The sequence below is a fragment of the Centruroides sculpturatus genome, unplaced genomic scaffold (genome assembly GCF_000671375.1).
Source record: "Centruroides sculpturatus isolate CEXI.00-Female unplaced genomic scaffold, Cexi_2.0 scaffold507, whole genome shotgun sequence".
NCBI classification, from domain to species: Eukaryota; Metazoa; Arthropoda; class Arachnida; order Scorpiones; family Buthidae; genus Centruroides; species Centruroides sculpturatus.
Window position 1 is genome coordinate 525,823 of NW_019384717.1, and position 16,690 is coordinate 542,512.

At 31.1% G+C, this 16,690-nt stretch overlaps 1 protein-coding gene across 3 annotated transcripts; it reads right to left on the reverse strand.

Moving 5' to 3' along the window:
• Positions 1 to 2,202: 2,202 nt before the first annotated feature.
• LOC111627951 (FYN-binding protein 1-like) lies at positions 2,203 to 16,294 on the reverse strand. 3 transcript variants are annotated; one of them, XR_002757090.1, is made up of 11 exons: positions 14,594 to 16,294; positions 14,120 to 14,280; positions 14,008 to 14,036; positions 8,800 to 8,849; positions 8,548 to 8,686; positions 6,876 to 7,035; positions 6,741 to 6,793; positions 4,860 to 4,948; positions 2,651 to 2,688; positions 2,519 to 2,553; positions 2,203 to 2,447 (listed from the first exon to the last, which is right to left on the reverse strand). XR_002757090.1 is itself a non-coding variant. In XM_023371653.1 (10 exons), the coding sequence occupies exons 1-10, from the start codon at positions 14,680 to 14,682 to the stop codon at positions 2,425 to 2,427; spliced, it is 777 nt and encodes a 258-aa protein (XP_023227421.1). In that variant the 5' UTR covers positions 14,683 to 16,292; the 3' UTR covers positions 2,203 to 2,424. The 3 variants fall into 3 exon arrangements, 2 of the variants coding, with proteins under 2 accessions (XP_023227421.1, XP_023227422.1); XM_023371653.1 differs by lacking the exon at positions 4,860 to 4,948 and having other exon boundaries at positions 14,594 to 16,292; XM_023371654.1 differs by lacking the exon at positions 4,860 to 4,948 and having other exon boundaries at positions 6,765 to 6,793; positions 14,594 to 16,291.
• Between the last annotated feature and the right edge of the window lie 396 nt (positions 16,295 to 16,690).

The following is a 16,690-nucleotide window of genomic DNA, read 5'->3' on the forward strand; positions in this document are numbered from 1 at the left end:
AATACCTGTCAGATCAGTTACAAGTAATGATTGTGTCTTTGTTTTGTTGTGTTTCCAAGTTTGTTCAGGAGAGTTGCAGAAAAGCTTTTGTTATTCTCTCACCTGGTGTTTAAAATAGTGTTTAGCCTCCTCAGGCCTCCAACATGGTTTTAGGGATAGGACCCACAAAGTCACCAGGATGTCAAAATATTGGGCTTATGTGGTTTGTAAATGTTCCCTCAACGTACAAGTTTAAATAATTTTGAAACATTCTACAAACTATTATCACTCCATTACATCATTCTGATATGAAAATTATATCTACACATTAATGTGAACATTATAAATATTGGCATGGAATGAATGGAGACAAGGTGATATTTTGTGATTTATAAATATTTCTTATCTGATATGCTAAGACACAAGGACAATTTTAACAACATGAAATACTGCACTGTGATAACACCTGTCACTCTGTCATAAATAATCCTCGACTGTGATTTCTTACAAGGTTCTAAAGATTTCATTCATAAAAATGCACTATAATAAGTATGATGTACTGTTTTGTCCATTGTATGCATTTCTTATCTACAATTTAGTCTATCAGAAAAAATTTATTTATTTCAAGGTCGTGGAAAGATAATGGTGTAGAATTGGAATTTCTATACTATCTCCAAAATACAAATTATTATTATACCAAATATGACATTTGTTGGTGGAAGGGTTAAAGTTCAACCATATACTGCCAGAGAACCCCCAAAGTTGATCCCAATTAGAGCTAAATAAACAGAAGACAAATAATTACAGCTGTAATTAATAACCGAGTCCTTCAGATATTGTTACTTATATGCATACACAACTGTGCTTTAATATAAGATAATAGTACTATGAATGTGAAAAAGTACCATTACTTATGCATCCATTGCTATTGTTCATACAGATAATTCTATTTACATTCTCACGTACAATTATACTTATAAAATACTTCATAAAAAGAAAGGTCATTTATGTGAATTAAATGCTAAACACTGAACTTAACTTGAAAAACATGTTAATAAATCAAATTTTGTTTATATTCCGCCTATTGTTTAGTCATTGTTTTTCAAACATACTAGAACAGAGATGAGGAATCAGACATTCAGCATGCTTGCAGTTTTTATGGTTTCTAATAATAAATTATTTCTACATTACACTATTTTTTTGTAATAAAAAATCTTTTTTACATTTTTAAAAATAAATGCCTGAAAATTTATCTGACAAGCATAAGAACAAAAAGAGATATTTTTCAAGACTGTCTAAATAAAATATACATATAATTTTTGAACTTATAGATTTATGCAACTTTGTATTACATTGTGACCTTATCAGATCTGAAACAGCACATGGCCTTCCAGTTAAAAAAAAGGTGCCTTGCCTCTTCTCTTACATTGGTATCATAAATATTTTAATTGTTTCCACGATCTTTTGGGTGTACTATTTTTTAAACTTTTTTGGCCATGTGGGCCTATGATAATGCTTTGAATTATGGCACACATTAAAAATCATTCTTTAATGAGATAGTTTGGTAGTGATGCAGGGTCCGATGTACCTGGAGGCTTACCTTTGGTTGCCACTCCAGGAGGTCTGGGGTCAAATCTGGGCAGAATTTTAACAAATGCTAGCAGTCTCTGGGTCTTCAATCGAAGACGAGGTGGCAGTCCTTTCGGAATTCTGTGTTCGGAGGTGGGCTGCCAGACTGGCTGAAAATGCTTGTCAGACAGGGTACTGGATGAGTTGGTTGTTCTCTGTCTCTTATTGTGCTGGGATCAAATAGAAACCATTTACAAACCACAATTTGGGTCAGACCATTCTGAAAATGTTGAAGATCTGACCGATGTCAACGTGAATCCTTACCACCTTAACACCTTACCAAGGTCCTTTATGATAGTAAACCATTACCATCATCATCTTGGCAGATTGTTAAAAAGCAGATATTCTATCACTAAGTTAAGTATTAATTTTTAAAAATTTCACAAGGAGAGTACAATATTCATACTTTAAAATATATTTTTTAATGGATACTTGTATACAACTTTATATATTTACAAATCCATTTAATTATAACAAGTTAATTTTATAAAGAGACTAGAGATAAACAATTAATTTTTTTTCTTTTAAAAAGATATTTACAATAATGTAAACTGTACAACATGTACACATATTTATATTATAAAATTTGGTTTTAATACAATATTGGTATAACCAACAGAAATATTTATGTAGAAATATAAAAAGGTTATTATGCTTACAGGTATATATATAATATAATCTTCTGATAATAATTATATAAAGATAAAATAATAATTCATTCGGAGTTCAGTATATAAACACAGAGAGCTGGGACAATGCGTAAAGGGCATCTGACAATAAGGCACTTTAGAAAGGAACTCGGAGTTTTTTGTGAAGTTAGAAAGTTTCTTCGTATATGGCTAAAATGTTTAAAATACATAATTACGTTTGTCGCAAACAATAAGACCAAGTGGCGAGAGTTCAAACTTACCTTCATCCATTCCAGTATCACAATAAAGCTCTTCGCTAAAAAAGTAATAGAGTTTAATTTTAAAATCTATATCAAATGCTTTATTCTCACCATTAACTTAAAAGAAATGACATTACTATGTGGCACACTCACCTGTTACTCTGCAAGGATGATCTTTGGACAGACATCACCTATGGAAACAAAAAAGATTAAGTTCTACGAACAATAATTGCTGTTAAAGGAACATTAAACTTTAATATAAAACATGATTATGGTTTACAATAACAGTGCAAGCATCATGCAAAGCAAACAAGTACAAATAGTAAGATAAGAAAGAAGAATAAAGTAAATTACCATTGGCAATGTACAATTAAGCTTTACATTTCATTTAAATCTCAGTTAATCCCAACATGCAATTAGTAAATTAATCATGCGGTGTGTAAATCAGTGTTTGACATCCGTGCCAATGTTCTTGGGCAAAGGTAAATTTGAAGCATGCAGCAATGATGTTAATTTTCTAGCAAAACAGCTGCAACAGATGACAAAGCAAGCGATAAAATTACGCAAAATGTGTGCACTCCTACACTTTGCTCACAGTTTTGAAAATGTAAAGAAGATAATTTAGAAACATTTTAACATGATACAATTGCCAGAATCAAATGGCAGACACAATAACATTTTATCTAGAGCAGTGAAAATGAGGTATTATTGTCATAAAGTGATGCACTATTTGACAAAAGAGTTAGCATTTCTATCTCAGAAATTATGATAGATATGGGAATAAAAGTAAATGAGAATGGCACAAATAGTAGGCTGGCTGCACATTCATACATATGCCACGGGGTTGACCGCCTTCAACGATTAGCTGCACTACTGCTAGCCTCCCTTAGCTGTGAAATGGTTAGACAACTGGTCCATGTAGTTGGACTTAGGAGCAGTCAGAAATTGTAATGCATATTGCCATACAGATTCCTTATAATTCTGTCTGTATTTGTCATACAGCAATAGTCTTCATCTGTGTAGCTTGCCACAATCTTTTGTTGATAATTGGATCATCCATTGAAATTGTTTGCATATTGTCGCACCTAAATTTTTATCTACAGGAGCATTTAATATCACAGCCATCTGTTGCACAGGAGAGCATGTACTGCTCATATGAAAATGAAGTCATCGTGCACAATTTCCAGCCTTCTGTTTGCATCATCTGTTTTTGTGAAATGACATTTCCTACTACTTTGATGATGTTCTGCAATATTGTGATTTGTTTCTCTTCTATGTCACTCCTAGTTTCCAAGATAGAAATGTTAACTTTCAAATTTTGTTAGAGGTACTATCATTGCTCACATCTGACAATGAATGATCACTTTACCATACCGATACCTCACTTCCATAGCTCTAGATATTTTAATTCAAAAGTTATTTGAATGACTTAGGATCTGTATACATAAACATTCATAAAGATTATATTTACTTTGTTCATAAAATTATGATTTTTGCAATATTGCATATTAAAGCAATATTAATCAATCCATATAAAGTTTCATCATCATTTGTTTAATCATAATTATGTGTTGTAAGTTCAAATGAAAGTAGAATATGCCTGTTTATATATAAACTGCCAAAATCTTCTTAGCTGTGTTGCAGGTAAAGTCTAGATTACATGAAGGATGGGGAAGACCATGAAAGACCAGATTTCATTTTCCATATGACTGAAAAAGCATATTAAAGAACAAATATTTGCCATATACAAAACAGACAATTTACCTTGGTGTTTCTGACCTGTATTATTGATTAAGGCGGCTTTGTAATGACAGATGTCTTACATTGGTAACAATAATGATCCGGTGGACAGTTTACTCTTACCCAAGTACCCCATATAATGTTAATCAGAATATTCAAATTGCTATCTGCAACAGATTCAGAATATTTACAGGGAGCTCTACAGATATTTCATTTGGTATATAATGAAAAGGTGTGCAAATCAACACATTAGTAAATATAAATAGGCCAAAACTGTAAATAAAGTTTATGCCGGGCATATTCAATTTGCAATATAATTATACAAATTCCTATTCTACAAATTATGAGAAATAATTTACTTATAAAACTGTACTTAAAACTCTGCACTTTTTATGAAAAATTAATACAGAAAATTAAATTCACAAATATATTTACATACGTAAGATGTTTGCATATTTTTTTTGTACCACTTTACGCTTTCATGCATATGCAGAACATGCTAATTAATAGAAAGAACTGCCGCCAAACTCTAAAAGGCAGGTGAGGGGAGGAGGACGGAGTTCTGAGATTTTTTTTAAATAAAAAAATCGGACAACAAATTCAGCAACGGCCTGTGACTTGCCTTACGCAGGCGGTAAACTTGGCCAGCCACGTCTGGGCCTTTTCCGTTGCCACTAGCAGAGCCGGGACGGGAGGTGATGGAGGACGAGCCTGGGCCAATGACAATCAGTGAAGGTAGAGGTTAGTAAGATACCAACACCAGTGTTATGGTTAATACCCAAACACTGAAAACACATATATTTAGAAAATAATAAAATAATAGCTAAAAATGTCCAAGCATTTACAATAATAGTTATGTTTTTATGAAAAATTTAATGGTATTTTACCAAAAAAATTTCAATTTTCTGTTAACTTTTAATTAGGTTTCCATTTTTCTACATTAGTTTGGACACTATTAACTATGTTACTTAAATGCTAATTTATGTTAATAATTAACAAGTATTTAGCATGTATTCTCAGAAGTTTTGCTTTAACACAAATGCACTTAAATAACACATCTATCCACTGCAAAATTTTTCTGAAGTCTTTGTCAAAATATGCAAAACTTCAAGGAAAACATGGGAAATAAATTTAAAACAATTGTACAGAAGAATCTCCATTATCCAGTACTTTGCTCACATTAATCTCTGTCTTTCATACTTAAAACAATGTTATGTCATCCATTTTGTAGCATTTCTTGCACTCGGTATGGTTAACACAGATTTTACACAGTCTTTATGTGTAAAATCTATGTTGAGAAAGGTGATCAAGAGAAAACAATATTGAGTTCAAGTAGAAGACTACTCAAACCCGATACAGTCTTCTCTTGATCTTTGACACAGAATGAAAACTGATATTGCTAGAAGGAAAAATCCCAAAAGAGGAATGAACTTAATATCTGAACTCACTATTTTGCTCAAACATTTAATACCCATTGTTGTTTATGGGCCTTTATAATGTAGTTAATTATCTATTCTTACAACATTTGACAATACAAAACATAATACTGTACAATATACAGAAGATAATGTTTGCTTTAATGGAGTGTAAAAACACTCATTCCACACTTCAACAGGCAATGCAACACAAACTACTTATCAAACAATGGAAGTTACAGCACTACTTTTTGTGACAGTCATCTGTAAGTGTTTTATAAAAATGGTGTTGCAATTTCTACCATCTACGACTATTGTTAGATAAATGATTTTGTAATTACATTGTCTTTGAAGTGCAAAAAAGTTTCTACAATGAAAATAATTGAGAATGTTTAAGTAATGAAAAGCTGAAGCATATTTTTGATGTAAATATATAATTGCTACTTAATTTGGACTAAAGGTAGGCAATTAAATCACCTTTACATATTAAATTTCACATTACACATAAGGTACTAAATTTATGGTAATATTTCATTTGCATACTTCAACTACATAACAAAAGATGCAACAAGCATCAAGCAGTAAAAACTTCTAAACTCATTACAAGCACTTGCCATGCAACAGGAAATCACCAATCAATCTGTAAGGCAGAAATGCTCGCTCAAAAGCACAATTTTATGCAATCACTAAGTAGATTTTTGTGAATTTGTCATGTCACCACAAAATTTCACACCCACTGCCACTATCAGAAACTGCTGAAAATTGTTCCTACAATGATAAAAATACATTGATAACATGAACTGCAGTTGAAACATGCAAGTGAAACTCTTAGTTGAGATAAAAAACAAATTTTTTCAAAAATATCATTGAAAATTTGGGAAAACTGTAACAAATGTATAAACATTACTTACCCTAATACTGCATACATTACAATACACATCATACAGTATTTAAAATGGAATAATAGAGATTCTACTGTACATAAATTATATATAAACATAAAAAAGTATTTAAATTATATCATAAATTGTTAGTCGCACACATGAAAATATAAAGAAGTTAGCCAGAAGCAAAGCGTATTGGCTTACAGATCTGATTGAATCAGCATCTACCTCAATGTTGGTAAGTTCCACGTAACCAACTGAAACAAGAGAAAAAGGTATGAATTAATTTCTACAAAAATTACTATTTTGCATGAGGTATTTAATTAGATTTATGCTTACTTTTCCCCCTTTCATTTTTGACCAGCCACTTTCCAGAAGGATTGTTTTCCATCCTCAAAATCAGCACAATTTCACCCTTTCTCACCGAAAGTTGAAACAGTCCTCCATGGCTATCTGCTTTTACCAGGCCTGAATCAATCGGAATTTCTTCTCCTGTTAGCTAAAGTAATCAGAAATTGGAAGTAAGTAGTCATAAAAATGCATAAATTTTAGATTTTGTAACATATTTTAAAAATATAAATGGCAACAAAAATTAAAAATGACCAGAAGCTACACGAATAGAGAATTGAAGTGTTTAATTGAGAAATCTTCCAAATCTTGGAATTTAGCCACCTCTCCACATATACAGTAAGTATTATAAACAGGGAGAGAGTAGAATCTGTGCTGAATGCAATATTGCTAGTATGAGCCTTTCTGGTTGCCTAGTATCTACTTATGAGTAAGTGTTGGATTTATATGTACAATAAAACTATTTGTATAAACTATTAAATAAACTACTGTTATCATCATTGACAATGACATCATATGGCACCTCCTATAAGAATTAGTAGACTCTTGGGAAATAATTATGGTAATCACTGAGTTTTTTTTATTTTCACCTGATAGCAAAGATAGTGTGCAATATTCTGAAACTTGGACAACAATAAAAAGTTGATCAATAGTTCTGAATCTTTGTATGTATGCATACATATGTACATATTTCATACTTTTGTGCATATATGTAAACTATGCATGTATATTAGGACATTATTAGAATACGTACAAAACAATGTTATTTAAATACATAAAATTACTTGTCCTGACTGACTGAGTCACTAATTGATTCATCATTACCCAGAGCAAACTGCTGAACCTAGAGGTGAAATTTGGTACACAGGGTATGTCATGAAAATGCACACTAAGAAGGGATTTTTCGAAATTCCCCCATGGGGGGAGAGAGAGAGAATTAAGGCTTAACCTGAAGAACAATTTTTGAAATTGATTCTTTACCTTAAATTGATAACATTTCAGACATTGTTATAAATATTTTTATATATTTCAATTTTTTAACCAAATGTTCGAACTGTTTTAAATTTGAATTTGTTATTGCATATTGGTTCAATTATAGAATAATTGTAAACATTCCAGAAAATTGATCAAATTGAAAATAGTTTGTTTGATTCTCAGCAATTCTCATCATTCTCAGATAGGTGTTATATAACAATTACTATGGTTGTTGAAATACTGAATATAAATGGGGTTTGCTTGCAAAACCCCCACAGGTGAAGTTGCGGGTAACAGCTAGTTCTAAACATAAATCTAAAGCTCTCTCAGGATCTCTGAATGGTAAAATGCACTCCACAAATTAGAATTTGTGGAGTGCATTTTGAAAGTTATAAATTAGCATTTGTGGAGTGCATACCACAGTCGTTTGAAAGCCACACTTTCAATCATTACTACATACTAAACTATCAAGTTCAAGGTACTTTGAATACAAAGCACCACGTACTATGGCCTACATGGGTAGTTTACGATGCAATGAATGTAAACCATCTTTTTGTCCATGTACCATGTGTATATTACCTGTATCCATTCTGGATAAATCTAAAATTGTCAGACATTGGAAAATGACAGGGATGTTCAGAATAATCTTTGTATCTGATAATTTACAAAACAAAATAATAATAAATACCCCAAATTTCTTTTTTAATTTGGCTAGTTCTTTTTCCCTTTTCTCTTGTTCTTTCTGCTCTCTTCTTCGCCTCTTTTCTTCATTCCTTCGTAATTTGTCTTGATCTTTTCTATTCGTGTACAGTGGAGTTTCTTGTTCACTACAAAAGAAAATTTAGCTCTTAGTATAATACCAAAATAATGAATGCATTTAAAATATGATGCAAAATTTATCTCAAAGATCTAAAATATGCATTAACATGTTAACACTTACTCTTGGTTCAGATCTGCAGGCATCACTTCATAAAATTCTTCTTGATCGGGCTGAAAAATAAATATATAAATAAATGATATCCTGGGAAAGAACAGATATTAACATTTCATGAACAATTATATGAATATGTGTGTCTATGCATCAGTAATAAACTATGCATAGACAGTATATGTAATCATATTATATGTATATGTGTAATATAATAATCTGATCTTCATGCATAGATGACATGAACCATTCATGTGATCTTGATATAAGTTGGCAGTCTGACAAAAGAGACCATATTGTATGTGCACAAACAATCACTATTTTGTGAGTCTTCTGAAAGACTCACAAAATAGTAGATGTGCCAGTAGTAGATGCCACCAAATGAACTTGTATACTATGCATTCATAATGACAGTGATTAGATCAGCCAATCTGTATCAAGTTTTCTTGTGTTCTTGTGTCTTTGTGGAAATTCATGTGTAAAAACTATTCAAATGATAATAATTTCCAAAGGTCTTCTTTAATTGAAGCCAGAAATTTATTGGAGAGAATCCATGATCTGAAAGGCTTCATCAAGCAGAACATTCTAAAGTATAGAATGTGTACAAACTGCAGTCAACAAAAATCAATTACTGACATTGTGAAAGTATTAGAACAAGATCTGAGGACTGTAGTTTCAGAAATTTTGGCAAGAGATGTGTCAACAAAATTTGTTGCATGGTTCCCATCAAAAGATCAGAAGGAATTTTGTGCAAGAATTGCACAGGACTTCCTTGAAACTACTAACAATGACCCAGATTTCCTCAAAAAGTTCATAACTGGAGATAAGTGGTGAGTCTATGGCTATAGCCTTGAAAGAAAAGTCTGAGTCTCCATATTCAAAGCAGATCTGACAAAATCAGAGCAACATCAAGGCAATGTTGACAATTTTTTTTATCTAGAAGGTAGTGTCCACCACAAATAAGCTCCTCCAGGCCAGACAACAATTAAAGAATACTACATCAAAGTCCTTCACTAGCCAAGAGATGTAGTAAGAAGAAAACAGCCACAGTTATGGGCAAGTGGTGCCTGGCCCATTCTTCAGCCCTGGTACAGGCTTTTTAAGGCAAACATCACATTGCTCAAATCTGTCAGCCCACATACAGTCCAGGTTTGGCTCACTGCAACTTTTAGCTTTTCCCCAAAGTAAAATTTCCATCAAAAGATGTAAGTGACTAAGAAGAATGTGATGAGGCAGCCAATGACAATAAAAAAAAGACCTTCAAGATAGTTGAGAAATGTAAGGAATGTTGGAATAAGTGAGAGCATTTCCAGGATACTTTGAAGGGAATAAAGGCACCATTGTCCTAGGCAAGTTACTTTTTTACATTAAATGGCTGGATCCTTTCTGGACAAATTTTGTATACATTTTATTAGTTTTATCAGGGTATTTATCTCATCTTGGAATGTAAATGTTGCCTAAGAATATAAGCATGAAATAATAGAATTAGCATATAATTAAGCAGTGCTGATTTATTAAATTATATAAAATTAAAAGCTAATTCTTTAATAATGTTTAATCAAATACAAGCTAACTATTGCCAAAATTATAATCTTGTTATAAGGTTTCTCTACATATATTAACACAGTAATTTGAACAGGAAAAACAAAACTAAGTTAACAGAATTGGAACAGAATATTTGAAATAAATAAAACCTTCATTAATAAAAAAAATAATACAAAACATTTTTTTAAGATAAAAAGGTTGTATATATAAAAGGGAAAGTTAAAAATCTTTAAAACTTTTTGAAAAAACCAACCATGAGAAAGATAATTTCTTGTGGTTGGTTTTTTTCAAATCTTTTACCAATTTCTGGGGAGACTTAATTAAGAACTATAGATATACAACTTTGTTTTAACAAGTTTCTTTTATTCTATAGTTTTTAATTAAGTCTCCCCAGAAATTGGTAAAAGATTGAGGAAGATAATTTCTCATGGTTGGTTTTTTCAAGAAGTTTTAAAGGTTTTTTAACTTTTACTTTTTTAAATATACAACTTTTTTACCTAAAATCAATGGAATTGGTATATTTGTTTAATTTTTACAAATACTAAATATGTTTTAACAAAGACAAAATTCAATGAAACATCTGAGTACTTTTAAAGTTAGATAGATGCTTGTCTTGGAGGAAACTCTAACATTTGAAAAAGATTAAAATATTAAATGTTCCTTGCCAAAATTTACTGTTTTCTTTGGAAAAGAATAAAAATAGACACTTATATCTTCTATGAGGCTTACATGTACACTTTCCTGAACAAAAGAAACAGATTTCAATACAGCAACAATTAATATTTCTTTGTACTAATTCTGTATTTATACCTTAGGGATAATTGTAAAAAAAAACAAGTGTTTGTTCTTTATTATGTTTTGCTTCAAATACTAATGCTAATTTTTGTGTTAATATAATTTTGATGATATGAAACCGTGCTTTACAATTTGTTTATGCTTCTAACACAATAAAGTGCTATAGCACTTTATTGTGTTAGAAGCATTAATATAATTTGTTACAAATGAAATAATGTAAACCTCATTGTAATATCTTTCAATCTAAAGAATTGTTAGATTCATATCATTTCCTTGTAAACTTATTGTACTTGTTATATAGCCTGTTTTTCAAGTATTGAAATTGTAATTTAATACTTTTCTCATCTTATTATCAAGTATTTTTCTGGTCTACTGTCAATGTCTTCAATGATACGGCTGTTAAACTACACTTAAAATTAAAAAAATAAAAGTAAATTATTTTTCCTTTCCATATTTTGAAACCATGTTGTATCTTTATATTTGTTTTTCAAAACTGCAATGCAGCGTAATAATCAACACTTGGCATAACTCATTCATTTATTTCAGCTTTTGTTGAACAAAAGCTGAAATAAATGAATGAGTTATGCCAAGTGTTGATTATTACGCTGCATTGCTGTTTTGAAACACAAAAGTAAATTAAACAATATGATACTTTAAATAATAAAGACACTTTGTTTATCTAGTGCACATACACACACACATACCATTTTATCATAAAATATTTTAAAGTATAAAATATTAATTGAGACTTGTCTTATTAACAAGTCTCAATTAAGGGCAGAATAATTGATTCATTAAGATCAACCTATTGTAAATGAGTGATATGTTAACAAATCAAGTATTATCCTAGAGAGTTAAGCATTTAGAAAGATTGCATCAAAATCTTGTTGCAATTGAAAAAAATTGTTTTCAATTACAAGAGAAAATTATACAAGATGGGAAAACAAAGCACAAGTGCATCAGCAGAAAGAAGATAGAAATGGGAGTAGTCCTGAGGAGAAACTCTCTAAACAAGATGGAAGATTTGTCAAATTTTTAATCAGTCTGTAGCTAAGATTAGAAAAATAACTCCAAACCTTTGTAGTACCTTCTAAACAATTCTCCAGTAGGCTTATTACCTTGATAACAACTAACATTTTCAATCATTCAGCTGGATCTTCTTCAGGCCGAATATAAACATTGCATTTTTAAAAATGTTCCATTAATTGAATGTGTCTACAGGTTAAATTTGCTGCATGCTGTCATTGCGAATTTAACCTGGAGAAGCATTCAATCAATGGAACATTTTTAAAAACGCAATGTTTATGTTTGACTTGAAGAAGATCCAACTGAATGATTGAAAATGTTAGTCATTATCAAGGTTTATCAAACTACTGAAAAATTGTTTAGAAGGTTTGAAGCTATATTTCCACTCCAGTATTAATAAGTGTGAGTAGAAGATTAGAAAGGCACATAAAGGACACAAAAAAATTAAATTTCTAATTCTGTTCACTGGAATGATTTAATTTGCAGCAGAAGTGATTAGACAGTGAAAATAGGCTAACATATCTGGATTATGTCATTCATAAAAATTTGGTAATGCCTTGCCACCTCAGCAATCCTTATATCAAATCTCTGAAAGCTCTGCTAATTGAGACTAAGAAATTTCAGACCTACTAGAGATTGCAGATCAAAGATATCAATGTTAGCATGAGTAGCTGAAGCTCTATGTGACAATAGCAATATTAGGAAGTGCAAGCTTTAGGAGAATTGGTTGCACTTTTGGTATTTATAAAGTATTAATGATGAATTCTTAATTTACATGTAACTCATTAGATATGTCAGTACTGTCCAAAAAAGAAAACATATTTTCTATTTCTTAATGTTACATATAGGTTAAAGCTTTCACAGTTTTTAATGGAATATACAGAATACTGTAATATTAAAAATATACCCTGCTGCCACAATTAAGCAATCATTCTAATCTTTGCCAGCCAAGTACATAAGGTAATTAAGATGACAGCCTATGATCACTCTGGAAACTTTGAATCAAACTGGATGGCAAACCCTAGAATTTTTCATGGGTGGACTGCCCCCAAATGTGTTAAATCTTATCCCTTACCATCTGGCTCCCTTGCACCATAATAGGGCAAGACAACTGGAGCAAGGGGCCTGACTAAATCCACAATGAGCTTCGAAAAAGTCCCTTTAATGCCCACAGGGCTGAAAGAGTCAAAAATAAATTATTTACAAAAGAACTACTTTTTCCTCTGCATATTTGAACTATGGTATGCCAGCTCTACTCTAAATACAGAACATACCATAATAAACATTCTTCTCAATTATATCAAGAACTACAAACTATCTTAATATACACATGTAGATCTAGTGCAAAATATGTTTCAAGGCTTTTAATTTGATGGATTTGAGTTAGAATCACACATTAAATCACAAATGGATACATAATTTAATGTTAATTCACACAAAACTGATGAATATTTAATTGCTGTTTGCTAACCTTTAATTACTGCTTTTCCCACTTCAATCAATACTTTTACACTCCAAAAACTATCAACTGAAGCACAACAGTGAATGGTGTAATTTAATGATTTACCCATTCAATGAAAAGTATTTGGAAATGAAAAATACTACAAAAATTAGGTGGAGAGCAAATGTTGTACTCATTACTCATGCATGTATGCAAGCAGTTTCATTTGTTATCAAGCTGTTTAATGGAAATTTTTAACTGTTCTAACTTGAAAATGAAACATTTGTGGCACCTGATTTTTTATATTTAAGCATAATTTATGATGAGCTATGATGAGCAATTAAACTGATTTTAACATTTCAGAAATATCCTTGATTACTTTAAATTTAAAAAAATTGGTTTATTTTACTCACTTCTATTGCATCTTGATAGAGTTCTTCATCTGAAAAATCAAAATTCTAATTTTAATTTTAAAATTCTTTTGTTATAATTTTATAAAGGATTTATATTTCAAAATCTGTTTACCTGGAGATGCATCCGGAATGGCAGGTGGTGGCTTGCTTGGTTTTATGGGTGGCGGATAGGGTGGTAGTAGCGGTGTTTCTGCCTCTCCATCAGCATACAGTTCATCTAGATCGAAACTCTCTCTTCCACTTCCAAGCTCCTCTTCTTCTGTGTATTCAGGTCTATAATTGTAATTAAAATATGTAGCGATTAATAAAATATCAACTTTAATAATATATTTCTTAAATATAACCACAAATATCTTAGACAATTTTCTGATAGCCAGAAGCCCAGATTTAGGGTTCTAGGCAACCTGAGCCTGAAAGACTTTGGTGCCCCTCCCATCCCAAGTTACTTTATCAAAAAAATTCTAGTAAACTAATACAATTTTCTAAATGTAGCTACATAACTGACTGTAGAAATAGCTCTCAATATACAAATGAAAGCAAATATACATAAACAATGAATTTATATACAGATTATACTACAACGTACATCATCGACACAGGTCTTGTCCTTTCTTCACTTGGAGCCGCAGTATCCGTATAGAGTTCTTCTTCGGGCAGACTGGCTTCTGGCTTCATGCTTGCAGGTTTGGGTGGAGGAGGAACTGATCTCAATGGCTTTGTGGACAGTACTACGGAGATTGCATTAAGGTAATTGTCATTAATTAATTTAATTCATGTATTAATAAATCTTGAGAAATATGTAAATTAGAATGTCACTAGTACTTGCTACAATAGGGATCAATGTTAATGAAGGAAGATCCAACTCCTTCAGTACTTAGAGTAAGTGCTAATTTTAAATAGGTGATAATGGTTTATTTGAAATGAGGCAAGTGAGGAAAGATGGGGTATAGTATGTATTTTGCTTATTAAATACTGTAACTTAGTAGTAAATATTACAACTAAATCTGCACACTTGAAAGAAGTAGATGGAGGGAAATTGGTGCTGTTATTTGGCACTCTTAGCCTATAGAGGCAACAATGTGTTTGACAGCCATGTTGATGTAATTTGCTGTGTTTTCAGAAATGCCTGCAAGTAAGTAATTCAAGGGTTTTTATTTTTTTTTATTCTTTTTGTTAGAAGAGAGAGCTTTTGACTTCATATGACTATATAACATCTTTTATTATATCATTGATTAACAAAAACCTTTAACAAGACTTCAAAATGACATATTGTGGCAAGATAAAAAAAAACAGGGTTAATTCATTGTCTCTCATTTGTTATCCCCACCTTAATGAAGAAACAAAAAAATGTAAGATAAGACAAAGTTTGAGAGCAAGGCCAAAACAGGAAGTTGTGAAAGGACAGAACACAAAGAAGAAAAGGAGAAATGCATTAGTGAAGATGGCTGAAGAGTGCTTTGAATGACAATGACACTGAATAACTTTCTGTTGAATCAAAATACAGATATCCACAGCAAAGTTGGATATGTAGTGTAATATGTCACCGATGGACACATGTTCATGAGATGGTGATGATGATGAGATTCACTAAATTTGTGTTTTATATCTCCAACAAAAATATATTGCTGTAGTATAAAGTTTATACTTTTGTAATAAACCCTAAATATTCTTTCATAGCTAATTTGACATTTAATCTTTGAATTTATTTTTCATAATTATAATTTTAACTGCTCTATATTGCCTCAAAACATACCCTGTCTGTGGAGAAAGATGGGATAGTTGATTTCATAAACATTGAAAAATTTTGCTGTTTTTACATTGATTTAAAGACATGTCAAACAGTCAATGCCAGATAAAGATTTTCCAGGTTTAAAGAATTAATTACATAAAAATAAAAGTTCTTAACTACACCATCTTGCATTCTCCTAATAAATGTGGATGAGAAAAATAATTTAAGATGTAATAAAATGTATTAATTTAGATAAATTAATAACCTTCCTCTTTTGCACAATATAAGAGGGAATTTTATACAGGGATGGGGAGTCAGCAGAAAAATATACGACTCTGACTCGGTATTTTTTAAAATCAACTTTGACTCTCATAAAAAGATTTGACTCTTCAACTCCTGACTCCAACTCCCCATCCCCGATTTTATATGCACCTCAGATTACATAAAAGAGATCTTTAAGGTTTATCATACAATAATATCAACTTGCCAAAACCCAATGTATTGATACAAAGCCAAATGATCACCATAATTAACCAAGCTATTAATATGCTATAATTAATAATTAGAAACTCAGTATTTTGGTACTAAAGGTAGCTGTTAGGTCGCCATCTCTTATCTAAACTAATAATTATAATAATTTATTAAATAGTTCCACTCTGGGCTAGTTTTCTTCCATAATGATCTAAATTATTTAATAAATTATTAAATTGTTATAATTATTACGTTAGATAAGAGATGGTGCCTAATGTCTACTTCTAGTACCAAATTACTTAATTTCACCATATTACTATCCTAATTAATTACGGTGATCCTTTGGCTTAGTATTATCGTACAATAAAGTACATTTTATATGCTTCTTACTGTATAAGATCTAGGACCTAGTTTGTATTGGATACTGTTAGAGTAAGTAATCTGTGTAAAATTTAAAAGCCACAAGACATCTTGTCTGTAGGA

Bases quoted from the DNA above. Each gene is read 5' to 3' on its own strand.
- LOC111627951 (XM_023371653.1), bottom strand. From the start codon at position 14,682: ATGAAGCCAGAAGCCAGTCTGCCCGAAGAAGAACTCTATACGGATACT. The intron at 8,850-14,007 runs GTGAGTAAAATA...TTTATTTTTCAG, and splicing joins TCTATCAAGATGCAATAGAA to CCCGATCAAGAAGAATTTTA. The intron at 2,448-2,518 runs GTAAGTTTGAAC...TAAACATTTTAG, and splicing joins TGATACTGGAATGGATGAAG to CCATATACGAAGAAACTTTC.